General features: G+C 40.7%; 1 protein-coding gene across 7 annotated transcripts in view; it reads right to left on the reverse strand.

Moving 5' to 3' along the window:
• Nucleotides 1-209: 209 nt before the first annotated feature.
• The window catches only part of LOC126297692 (ras-related protein Rab-3), a 757,051-nt gene continuing 743,227 nt past the window's right edge, over nt 210-14,033 (reverse strand). For all 7 annotated transcript variants that reach the window (XM_049988812.1, XM_049988810.1, XM_049988814.1 and 4 more), the window contains one exon: nt 210-1,967. In XM_049988812.1, the coding sequence (XP_049844769.1) occupies nt 1,821-1,967 (147 nt within the window). In that variant the 3' untranslated portion in view covers nt 210-1,820. The remainder of the gene's footprint in view (nt 1,968-14,033) is intronic.

Consider the following 14,033-nt stretch of genomic DNA (forward strand, 5'->3'; position numbering starts at 1 on the left):
TGATAATATGATTTTCAAGATAGAATTATACATGAACTGTGAAATGGTCTGTTAACGCTGTTGTTGTTTTTTGAATCAGATGCAGAAACATTATACATTGATAAATTACCTATATAATGCAACATAATAGGTTTTATGTGTGTGTCATTCATCTTCACAAATTCAGACTGGCTAACAGCTATGTATAATGAAATAAATTTCAGAAAATGTCATTTATAACAATATTTAATAATGAATTTCTAACTGTACACTGGTTGCATTTGTGGAAGGTTATATTTTATTTCACAATTCAGCAATGAAAATAACATAAAAATTGTGTACTTGGTTTTTTAATGGCTGCAGTTCTTTGTAGTGGCTTGTTACCCATGTTATAGTCCAGAAGAACTAATAACACTTTTTTCCTTGACACTGAACACAAAGAAAGTCTTTTGTCTGTAGGCCTACATTTCAGGACATACATGAATAAAGTCTAAAAATATAGATTTGCTACCCCTCATGTATTAAACATACAATCAGTTTTATAGTCAATGATGTGCCACACAATGACATCAGGTGTTAATAGCTATATGCATTAATAATAGTACTCAATTGATGGTCTTGAGAACCAATTATAAAAAATAAAATCTTTTACAGACATGCGTCAACAAACCAGAGATAAAATAGAAAATGAAAGGTTCTGAAACAAAAGTATAAAGCCAAAGAACATTGGTACTAAAAAAATCTGATGAACACAAATGTTGTGATTTAAAAAGTAATGGTACTTTGAATGTTTTTCAAATATTTATGTAACTGGAAAATATCATCAAAAATGCTAAACATATTGAAGCTCTAAATATACCACATTTGTGACAACTGAATACTTAATATAACACAACAGTCCAAGCCACATAGATCAGAAAAATACACACACAGTGAGCACACAAAATGCTTTACATGCCATATACTACTTCAAACAATTGCATGGAAACAAATGAAGCTCTTTGCTGAAATATCCAGTAATAATACTTTGAATACATTGTTATTATACTGGGAGGTGAAGCTACTAACTGTTTGACAGTTCTACTTAAGGCCATAATACGAACATTTAATTTGTTTCTCTACACATTTGCATTGATCACTAGATACAGACAGGTAGAAATACAGAAGGACTTTCAGTGAAAAGAATTTCAGTTCTTCAAGAAGTGTGTATTTGATCTATGAAGCTTTTATCTTATTTCTGTCATAAACATTCTTGAACAATGATCATTAATTATAAAAATTATATTTTATACCCACAAAATGTTTCCCAAGAAATTGACATCTCTCCATGAATATTATTCACAGTTTATTCCTCATTTGAAACAGAGTTAGCTATCATACTTACAACTGGCTGAGGTAACATGTTTGACATTAGAAAATACAGAACAACAAGAAACCTAGAAGCCAGAGATAATGGACAGTAACTACTATTACAAAGCAATAAAAACAGAAAACACATATTTCGATTTCAATGATTCAGAATGTATATATTCTTACACACAAACATTTTCTTACGCTATTGTTTATTTAAGTATCATAGAATGCAGTCACCTTAATTACCTTTCTGTTATTGTATTCGTGTAATTCCTAAGTTTGGTTAGTTCTCATTATTTAGACACCTGGATAAATACACACTGGCACTTATCACTATTAAGAAATATTTTTAATCACATAACATATTTACTGTACAATTCTGTTTTAAATGTTAACATCCTTATTCAGGTATATTTAATTCCATATTAAATTTATTTCCCATTACATTGTGGCTGCTTATTTTGATTAATTTACAGTTCCAGAAGCAGTTAGCAATTGCAGCTTCCATTTTGTGGGCCAGCAGGTTGTTCTGTCAGACGTGTTCCTTTAGAGCCAGCATTCATGAGATTTGGATCCGAGTCCAGGCTCTCTGACATCTTGTCACAGATTATGTCTACTAACCGTTCGAAAACAGCCTGTGTACAGAAAAACAAATTACAAAGGAAATGTAATTTGATCATTGATAATAAATAAATTATAGTAATGATTTTTATTCTAAAAAACAGACTTAAAAACTTAAGTCACAATTTTTAAATTGCAAGAAAACCTGTTAATTTAATTTAATTGAAGATGAAATACAACTGGTGGCACTGATGTCGAGTATGAATCAAGAAATAAAAACTTGTTTCACTCTATATTATTAGAGATGGAATAGACTTCTTAGTGTATACATTATAGTAGAACAGTTAATGTAAGAAGTAATGTTGAAATATTAGTAGAATAACTGAAAAAATACACGAGTCTTTGGGGGGTAAAAGTTGTACAAAATGAGGCCAGTACCTAACAAATTCTAGGACCTAAAAAACATTCATTTCCTCGTAGCCATTCAAATTCAGCATAGAAAAAGTATGGTAAATAAATAATCATAACACTTTTTGGGCTCGGGGAGTGTGTGAACATCTGCAAAGTATAGAAGTAGAAATGTCACTATACAAATCCTTAAGAGTAACTTATGATAGTAGCATTCACACATTCTTTGGACAAACATCACACCAATACAGTTTACCTATAGCGAGTTGATGTAAACACAAAACGAGAAAGTGCAAGTAATGGCTAACATGTGATGCTGTGCCACAGTGCTCAGTAAAGAAGAATAGAATGAGACGTATAGTAGGAGGTGACTACTTGTCATCACTCAACTCATATTACGAACTAGAAGTAATCTCTCGTCTGGGAGGCTAATCATTGCTCAGAAAAGAGTGATTGGGATAATGTGCAGAAAAATGCAAGAAACCTCCTGTCTTAAACTTTAATCAACTGGGAACGCTTACTGTTAACAATGAGAAGAAAAATACGAAATGTATTTTCATATGTGGCTATTTAGACTTTGTGGCGTATCAAGAGATCAAATTCTTGTCGGGTCACCAGCCAGATCAAACTGTCATCTGCACACAATATTTCAGCGGTCCAAATGGCCGACATCATCGCGTGAGAAAAGCTAAGCCGCTCTCGCCGATAACTGATTCAAACTGTGAACGACGGAAACTTTATATGCAGTGAAAATACGAAGGTGCATGCGCTAAGGTGAAATGGGCAAGTGCTTAACTGCTGCTGCTGCCCCCTGGCGCAAGAAGAGTTGTAGCGTCTCCACTTGTGAATACTGTCGAAAAACCACACATCGTCAAAAATTATTACTCATAGACGGCCGATTCAGATGCCGTTGTTTCTTCATATCTGATAAAATAAGATTCCAAGTTTTACTTAGCGGGTTTATCTGTTGCCTCATTTCAACAGATTCTTTTACAACACCATCCCAGTAACGCGAGGCGTCTGCAAACACTTGTGTCTCATTGTATAGCATCCTATGTCTACCTAAATCACTTGAAGACACTTTTAGTTCCGTGGCTTTCCTTAAATACGCCGGGAAAGTGTCTGCCAAGCTAGAGTTTTGAAAAAACATGAAATCAGATGTGTATTCCGTCCGTCAGCTAGGATTAGAGCACTTCTTGGGTCTGTTAAGGACGATTTAGGCTTGAGGAAGCCTGGCGTTTACAAAATACCACGTGGGTACGGTAAAATATACACTGTCCAAACTATTCGTACCATCAATGACAGAAGTGTTGAACATCATTGCCATACGTGGTTATCACAACCTGACAAATCTGCCGTGGCTGAGCACTGTCTTGCAGAGACACAGGATGCTGTACAATGAGACAGAAGTGACTGCAGACTCCTCGCGATACTGGGAATGTGTTTGAAAAGAATTTGTCGAAATAAGACTAACAGATAATATCATCAAACGTGACGATGGATACCGCTAATTTACACTTGGAATCCTCTTTTATCAGATATGAAGAAACAACGGCATCTGTATCGGCCGTCTGTGAGTAATAATATTTAACGATATATGATTTTCCGACAGTATTCAGCAGTGGAGGTTCTGCAACTCTCCTTGCGCCAGGGGGCAGCAGCAACGATTAAGCGCTTGCGCATTTCACCTTAGCGCCAACGCCTTCGTATTTTCGCTGCATAGTCGCCGCGGTGGTCTCGCGGTTCTAGGCGCTCAGTCCAGAACTGCGCGACTGCTACGGTCGCAGGTTCGAATCCTGCCTCGAGCATGGATGTGTGTGATGTCCTTAGGTTAGTTAGGTTTAAGTAGTTCTAAGTTCTAGGGGACTGATGACCACAGATTTTAAGTCCCATAGTGCTCAAAGCCATTTTAAACATTTTTCGCTGCATATAAAGGGTCCGTCGTTCATGGTTGAATTAGTTATCGGCGAGAGCAGCTTAGCTTTTCTTACCTGATGACGGCTACATGGACTATTCAAATACTGTATGCATGTGACAGTTTAACCTGGCTGAAGATCCAAGGAAAATCTGATCTGTGTTGTCATATGTGTATAACGTGAGTTTTCATTTCTATGTTATGAAAGTTCAGTGTAATCACTGAAATGATAAAACATTAAGTGTATTGATACCACGTTTTTTGAGTGTATATATGATGAACTTAGCTTTGTAAATCTGTTGTAGTCTATTTTAAATAAATAATCTTAACAGTTTATAGGCCCAGGTTGTGTGTGAACAGTTACAAAGTATTTGGTTTTACAAAATAAAAGAGAATAAACTCTAGCACTTGAAAAGTGAGCTATTTGGAAATCGCATGTGTTGATGCTGTTTCGAGCACATGCTCTTGAAGACGTTGTTACTGGTACATACATACAAGTGCCCTGAATCGGTGGAAGTTGTGACCACAGACGAAACACCGACACATCAGCAGTGGCTGCAAGATGATGCGGAATTGGTAAGTTTATTAGCAAGTGCACAATGAAAATCCGTTGGTGATCACGTGTTGACGTGCATAGATGCGAGTGATATTTGGATAAATTATTCGCGCGATTTGAATCGACCAGTACACAACGACTGAACGTGATCTAGGCAGTTTTTCGTATTCAACATGACAACAAAGATGCCATTAGCACACACGTTGCGAAGCTGCAAAGGCTTTTCGTGAGTTGTGTAAGCACAAGGAAATTGTTTTTCTGATAGACTCTTAAGTGGTCGAATTTTATCCACACTACGCAAAGAATATGATAATTCTAAAGAAATGAGGGACGTGATTCTATTCACAAACCAAAGTGCAAACCTTTTGAGTGAAAAATTATGCGTGACTGAATTGTGTGATCAGAGTAGGTTTGAATCAGCTGCATTTGTTGCATGCAGTTGTCTTTGTAACACTATTATTGATAATACGTATATTTGTCTCATCTAATTTTTTATCTGTTTTTACTCAATGTCATTTCTGTAACACCAAACTCTTTGATGTATTATCGAGGTAAATGTTTTATTCATTACTTAAGTCAATTTATGTAATTGTAATTTACCTATGGATCTAATTTCAAAAGTAAGATGCTGTGAGAGAATGGAAATGTTAAACTTTACTTGTAGTACGGGTTACTGCACTTGACATGTACGTTTAAAACATAGTGGGAAGACCCTGTGCAACGAAACTGGCTTGGCGGGAATAGAAAAGGTCGATCTAGCAGTCGAATTGCGAAGCTCCATTATGGCATGGATCAGTCAGTGGCTGGCAGTCAACGTTTTTGCATCTTGTGAACGGAACGAGGCACGAAGAACAGAAAGATTATATAACATAGCCTCCGATGTGGAAGAAATTTGACTTATTATTCATCGATTACTTTGGCTGTCTGTGTTCTACAAAAATCCGACGCTAAGGAGTAGTTATACAGCAAGACCCATCAATATTGTTGCTTCGTTTGTAGAATAGCCACAGGAGATCGACACTGCTACCACCTTCATCTCAAATTATCAGCTGAGTACTGTGTAACATCATGGTCCAATTATGGGGTTTCATCCTCAATAATAAGATTGTGTACTGTAGAATTTGCATTGAGTAGTCGTATTTTATACTTATTCATTCTCCTAGACTGATTCCTATCCACCAAGCTTCGGTAATCCCGAGTATCCTACTTTATTGAACTGAAATGTTATTTCAGTTTCAGTAAAATTTAACTACAGTTAATAGACTTTGAGGAGTAGTAAATTTCATAGTTATTCAGTGAGCATACGTTTCGAAGCACTCCACGTAATTTTCGTGAAATGATAGTTAAAGTTTCACCAAATATCAGTTGCCAAGAAAAGATTTATGATATTCAGCTTAAAGATTTCTTTTATTGAAATCCCTGTTCAGCGTTACAGTTACATGGAAAATCGATGATACAGAAAGTTACTAACTATTATACTTTCAAGGGCTAGTACAAGAAGTAATTATTGTGCAAGTTAGGAAGTAACCGTGTTTACAATTTCATTTGTACATAATTAACAATTTTTCTCATATTGTGTTTTGACCAACATATTTAACCTTGATCTGAGTGTACTGTTAGATTAGTATCTGGCTCCCTTGCTAATTGTTGAGCCAGATTTAAGTTCATATCACAGTTACAGCATTAATGAAGTGAACTTGCTAGCTATCTAACATCTGTATGCTATAATAAGCAACTAACTACAACTATTAAAACTATACCGAATCTAAGTACGACATTTTCCATTTGAGGTAAATAGTTTAAGGATGGGAATGTTCCTCGAAAATACAAATAATGATAGGAATAGAGAATGAAATAACCTGAAAGACATTTTGGGGACGGTATATTCCAATAATGAAGCTGATAAAAGATCTTGTGGTCCAAGTTAATATTGATCTACCATCAGTAATAATTTACTTATAATAATGAGCCGGTTTCTGCTTCAGTATACAGATAGTTAGTGTTATTGAGAGCCACTTCTTGCAAAAACATTTAATATTCTTTCTGTGTTGTTCTTACCAAATTACTGTTACCTCGTTTGATAAACTGCGCTAGTGCTTTCTGTCTTATCTGCAAAAAATAATTTATTTATCGAGTAAAGTCAATCTCAACAGTTAACTTTGTTTATGAACCGTGCTAGTACTTGCAGCAACTTTGCCTAATGAGGTACATATCACTGTCGAGGAATGGAAGTTGGTTAAAATGCCGACAGAAGAGGATGGGTAAGGCATGAAGATGCCTTAAGGGTCGAATTTCTATATAGTCTCGTAAAAGGACACCTGGATTTGTTGATAGTGGATTGTTATTTGGGTGTGTGGACTGGATTTTTCAAATAATGTATTGGATCCGAAAGTGCTCTAGGAAAAGGAGTAGGTGTGGGAAGTGGATGAGTTGGTACAGGATTCAAGACCAGGATGGTGGCCGATACAGAAAGCGAGGCAGAGGGCAATCTTTCCAGGATTTCCAGGATTAAGCGAAGCAGGGGTCCAAGCAATTTTGGCGCAGGTTAGGAATGGGTCAGTAGAAGGGCAAGTAGGACGCCACCCCACATTGCATTGGTGCCAAATTTATTCAAGATGGCGGCGATATATGCGGCAATGTCGCAATTATGTCATGGAGGGAAGTTCAAATTTTAGGGGGAAAATAGGGCAACTGTGCTATCTCCTCTAACCTAACCCCCTCCCCATTCCCCTACCCTCTCATCCCAAGAAAATGGTGTGAAAAATGGCAGGAAATAGGTCAATTGGGCTACCTCCACTAAACTAAGAAAGTGGTGAGAAAATGTATGCGGGAAAATAGGTCGATTGAGCTACCTCCACTAACATAAGTCATCCAACCACCACCTTTTCCTTAGAATTGGCGGGAAAAGGACTCAGCCTGTACTGGGCTGCTGGATAGGATGGATGTAAGTCCTTATTTTGCATGCAGTGTTCATTTAAACAGTTTAAGTTGTCATAGGCAATTGTTCAATTCAGTGTGTTCACCATGAGAGTCTAGAGTCCAACTGACCTAGTGCTCATGTCCATCACCAGAGGGAGCTGTCGTTCCTCCCATGATGTAATCTAAGATGGAGGTCTGGGGCAAAATGGCGGGAAACAGACTCTGTCTGTGTCCAGCTACTGGAGAGAGACAGGAGTGTACTTCATTTATTTTTATTGGGAAGTTGGAACAATCTATTTAGGGATAGGTTTCAGGTCGTTTATTTATTACATTGCTACAAAGCACTCACCCTGGCGTGCTTGGGGTCTCAGTGAATAGCGTACAGACCTGCAAACTACTCGTAAATCACCGAAATAATGCAGTACACTGATGTACAGCCAGGCAAACAACTAGTAAATTGTCAAAATAATACATGTTCAGTGCTCTGCAAAAACGCTAACTGACTGTAAGCTGTCAAAATAATGCATTGCACATCTTACAGACGTGTTCACAAAATAATTTAGTTCACTGATGCACAGACACATTCACTACGTGTACAATTGGCGAAATAATGCATGTATAATGATCTGCAAACACGCACAAAACGCTTAAACAGCAGAAATAATGGAATGCACAAACACTCATTGCATTTCAAACCGCTTTTGGACTATCGTTAAGAAATTCGAGCCGGCCGCGGTGGTCTCGCGGTTCTAGGCGCGCAATACGGAACCGTGCGAGTGCTACGGTCGTAGGTTCGAATCCTGTCTCGGGCATGGATGTGTGTGATGTCCTTAGGTTAGTTAGGTTTAAGTAGTTCTAAGTTCTAGGGGACTGATGACCACAGCAGTTGAGTCCCATAGTGCTCAGATCCATTTGAACCATTTAAGAAATTCGACTGCGACATATCAGAGAACCGTTCTGTACAGGGTTCCAAGGCAGAATGATGACAGTATGCATTCTTCCTAGCGATCCTAACAGGACAGCGCATCCCACATGCAAGGCGGCTCTGGCGGCGCACTTGTTTACCTAATCACTGTTGCTGATGCAGATCTTTCAAAGCAGCAGGTCCAGTGGTGAGCGAGACGTTTGCATAGCGGCTCATCCTCGCAGGCGCAGCTAAAAGTTTGTCAGTGTTATATTGACATCACATGTAAATAAGAGCCATCTCTCCCTCACCAAAATCATTAAGTGTTGCAGAAATAGTTAATGGTCACTTTTGTTGTTGTAGGAGCTTTCGAGATGTCTGAGCTTGTCTGCAAGGAAATTCTGTCCTAACAGGAGCTGTTAACGAAAATTGCCCTGAATAACACCGAATGCATTCTTCCTGGTGGTGCTAACGAGGCACCACATCCATCACGTATCCTTCCTGGAAATCGCTATGTCATGCTTTCAACAAACGTCTCCGAAACAGTAAACATTCTCACTGCTATGAAAGGGCTCCTATGTCCTAGCACAAAGGTTGTCTTGTGAATGAATGAATGAATGAAGAATTCTGATTGGCTCTTGCCGAATTTTCTCGCCAAATTATTGACGCTGCCGGTGTGGAAGCACTGTCCACCTTTTTCTTGCAGACAAGACTATTTTGTATAGATCTCCATATTGCACTGACAGTTAAACGTTGCAAAAGTGGTCTACGGATCGCCAAATACTTCCTCAGTTACACTGCTCTGCCACTGGCAACGGAAGCTTGAATGTTTCAGCGTGACACCCATCTCCAACGTGGCTGTATATCACCACATACTGTTTTGATTTAGTAAATAAACAATTCATATCCTTCGCCAAACAAAGTCACAATTTCTGTGTCTTGCATATATCTATCGACCATCATATACTCTTACGTTTACCGCAAAGACAGACAGCATAAGCACATGAACCATATATAGTGCTCGCAGCACCTATGAGCTCAGTAGGTCATTCACATAAGCCAATGGTCAAAAGTCATTTGCCCCCTGCAAACACACTGGCTTGTGAAATTTCCACTGAGAACACACAGCTGTGTGTTATGTGTGTGTGTGGGGGGGGGGGGGGGGGAGTATGGGGTGGTAGCAGAAGCAACAACATGGTTTACACCATGCGACGTCTAGTTTTCTGTGAGAGGGAATGGATCAGAACGTGTTAATCTCAGTTTAGAACCTGACACAGACCTCAAAGTCGTGAGGATAAAAACAAAATGTATGGCAGTGTACAAATCATGTTACAGCAGAAAAAAAACAATGTTTCAAACAACAACACAGGTAGCCACTCTTGTGGCTGACAGTATAGTCTGTGGCATACGGTGTTCCTCCTCCTCCAACAGTATGGGCGCTGACACACTTTACACTGGTCTGTGCAAGCGGCTTCAATCACTGCTCGCCTACTCCAGTGGAACAATACCTGTATATTTAATACGATCACCACATGTGCTCGATGCTGCTACACAGACGGTATTTGTTTTCGATATCCGAAGAGAAAGAGAGATGTGATTAAAATCTTATCAAGTTTTGTATCAGATGAAGTTAGGAAAGCTTTTATAGTTCGTAATTTTTCTCTGTTGGATGGTAGAGAATAACGATAATAGAATGTTGGGGTGATAGACGTGAATGGACCCCGAGGGATGTAGATCTGTTTTGTACTGCAGTACCTGTATGATGTTGAGGCCTCTTAATTTTCCCAATAAGAAACACCACCATAACTGTTCGTACTATCTGTATACTACCTTGTGTTGCAGAAGCAGACTTCGTTTGGCGCCGACTTTACACATCGTAAATGGTTGGTGGAGCTACAACAACATGTTCCCATTTCCATCGAATGGTCAAAACATGGTCCTGTCACACTAACTCAGCTTAGCCTGTTTCTACATGGACTACAGAATGTGGTAGATATAGCTTTCTCCGAATTCTACTCAGTTCTGACTTAAATTGGAATGATCACACGCGCAAAGCTGCAGGGATGGCAGCACAGAGTCTGAGAGGCAGTTGCATGGTGCCTAGGGATTATCTAAAATTTGAATTTAGCAGACAGGTTCGAAAAAAGTGACTCATTTCGAGAAATGAGAGTACCAGAAATATGTTTCACTAGTGGCTGCAATCATTAAAGGATTTCTCCATAGGATGCAACCCAGGTACGTGATTGACTGGGAAGACTTGATTCCAAATCGCAGACGGCATTTCTACCAGCGAACGTAACACTAGAGATCTGAAAAGCCTGTGTACAACTTCTTACAACTTCAATAAGCACACCATCTACTGTTGGGATCCTTCTCAACCACTCGTCGCCTATAAGCAAGTGAATACATTGCAGGAGCTAATGGTTGAAATGGCTGTGAGCACTATGCGACTTAACTTCTGAGGTCATCAGTCGCCTAGAACTTAGAACTAATTAAACCTAACTAACCTAACGACATCCCACACATCCATGCCAAAGGCAGGATTCGAACCTGCGACTGTAGCGGTCGCTCGGCTCCAGACTGTAGCGCCTAGAACCGCACGGCCACTCCGGCCGGCCTCGCAGGACCTCTGATGTGGCATCGAGACACAATGCGTTACAATATCTAGTGGCTGCATGAGGGAGTTGCAAACACCAGCTTCACACCGCGTTCCTTAGCCAAATTACTTCCTAAATTCTTTGATTTTGTTATGAGTGTTGGCGACATGTTATCGTACTGTTGGTCTGATAATATACACTCCGGCGATCACCGTCTATTTTCAGTGTCGCGGTATTTGTCTGGGAAAACCACTTCATTCAGAGGTAATGTCATACCCCGATTTATAAGGCTTGTACAGTTTTTAACAGATATCGTTACCGATACTTGTGAGCACCTGTAGTACAAAGACCATTTGTGATAGTGACATGGTCGTCGCGATCATGTTTTTAAGATCTGGCGATTTGTATGACGATTATGCCTCTCTTTCTAAGACACAGTGGTACCAATTGCAGGAAAAACTTACGAAACATGTCCACCCATCGCTGATTTTCGCTCAGTATTGTTTCGTATCGCCAGCAATCAGTTATTGGCGACGTATTATACTTAGTAATAGGGGATGCGTGATAGGTTCACCTTGAGCATGAGGCTTATAAAGTATGTGTGTGCGTGTGTATTCCGACATGTGGAAGGAAAATGAATATGTCTAGTAGTAAGGAAGGTATGGATTTGACGTGGAATACTGCGATAGGAAAGGGAATGGAAGATTTTCTTTTTACTTGGAAAGGTATGTCAAGTCATAAGAATGGTAAAGATATTTTTAGTTCCAGAGCCACAGCCATCACCAAGGGGTATTTCCGATACTTTTCTCATTGTCTAATGTCGTCCAGTTGATACCGCGATCGTAATATTTATCTGTAAGTATAGCGATCAAATAAATATGTAGCTTGTTTCCTAGGACGATTCTGTATGGGAGTGCATGGCGCACGGGGGCGGTGGCCTGTGGTGGGAATGATTCACGTTTCCAGCTGACGACAGGAGCTGTCCAAATGGAAAGGCCTGTTGGGGTACAGGAATGTAGCTGACCTAACCGTGTCGTATTCTAGACGGCTGAATAGCGGCCTAACACTCAGTATGTATTGTATAGCCATTGTGATCGCATGTGTTCCCTGCAAAATTTGAGAAGATTCAATAGGGACGTGTGTTTGCATTGGACCATTATTCCCTCCCATGTAAACTGTCCAGTTGACTGCTGGTGCACATTAACCCATCTTTATTTGGTTGAGAGAACATCGATTAGGGTGTGCGTTGTGTGCATCTAGCAGATGAAAGATGGGTGGAAGACACGTTTTCCGCTTCACTAGATATGAAAAACACCTTAGTTGACTTTGTAAATTATAAGGATGATTTGGGATCTGTTATATCACCGACATCGTTACTCGTTAAAATACCAGTTTCATCTATTTTTTCCGAGTTTTTGCGTAAAGGTCTTCGCAGAGAAGATACGTTACTAGTTACTCTGTGGTTTACAGCACGCTCCACCTCGCTAAAGTTTCAAGTTTCTAGAGAAATAATTTCCAGTCTATATCGGAATTATACTCCACAAGCGACATTGCTATCCAAACAATATTGTTATGCGCTTGATATCGAGAAGTATCGCAGAAATGCTATGACATTCTGGTAAACCTTGTGAAAACATATACACTCCTGGAAATTGAAAAAAGAACACCGTGAATTCATTGTCCCAGGAAGGGGAAACTTTATTGACACATTCCTGGGGTCAGATACATCACATGATCACACTGACAGAACCACAGGCACATAGACACAGGCAACAGAGCATGCACAATGTCGGCACTAGTACAGTGTATATCCACCTTTCGCAGCAATGCAGGCTGCTATTCTCCCATGGAGACGATCGTAGAGATGCTGGATGTAGTCCTGTGGAACGGCTTGCCATGCCATTTCCACCTGGCGCCTCAGTTGGACCAGCGTTCGTGCTGGACGTGCAGACCGCAAACATGCTCAATGGGGGACAGATCCGGAGATCTTGATGGCCTGGGTAGTTGACTTACACCTTCCAGAGCACGTTGAGTGGCACGGGATACATGCGGACGTGCATTGTCCTGTTGGAACAGCAAGTTCCCTTGCCGGTCTAGGAATGGTAGAACGATGGGTTCGATGACGGTTTGGATGTACCGTGCACTATTCAGTGTCCCCTCGACAATCACCAGAGGTGTACGGCCAGTGTAGGAGATCGCTCCCCACACCATGATGCCGGGTGTTGGCCCTGTGTGCCTCGGTCGTATGCAGTCCTGATTGTGGCGCTCACCTGCACGGCGCCAAACACGCATATGACCATCATTGGCACCAAGGCAAAAGCGACTCTCATCGCTGAAGACGACACGTCTCCATTCGTCCCTCCATTCACGCCTTTCGCGACACCACTGGAGGCGGGCTGCACGATGTTGGGGCGTGAGCGGAAGACGGCCTAACGGTGTGCGGGACCGTAGCCCAGCTTCATGGAGACGGTTGCGAATGGTCCTCGCCGATACCACAGGAGCAACAGTGTCCCTAATTTGCTGGGAAGTGGCGGTGCGGTCCCCTACGGCACTGCGTAGGATCCTACGGTCTTGGCGTGCATCCGTGCGTCGCTGCAGTCCGGTCCCAGGTCGACGGGCACGTGCACCTTCCGCCGACCACTGGCGACAACATGGATATACTGTGGAGACCTCACGCCCCACGTGTTGAGCAATTCGGCGGTACGTCCACCCGGCCTCCCGCATGCCCACTATACGCCCTCGCTCAAAGTCCGTCAACTGCACATACGGTTTACGTCCACGCTGTCGTGGCATGCTACCAGTGTTAAAGACTGCGTTGGAGCTCCGTATGCCACGGCAAAC

This window comes from Schistocerca gregaria, chromosome X, assembly GCF_023897955.1.
Source record: "Schistocerca gregaria isolate iqSchGreg1 chromosome X, iqSchGreg1.2, whole genome shotgun sequence".
In the NCBI taxonomy this organism is placed as follows: Eukaryota; Metazoa; Arthropoda; class Insecta; order Orthoptera; family Acrididae; genus Schistocerca; species Schistocerca gregaria.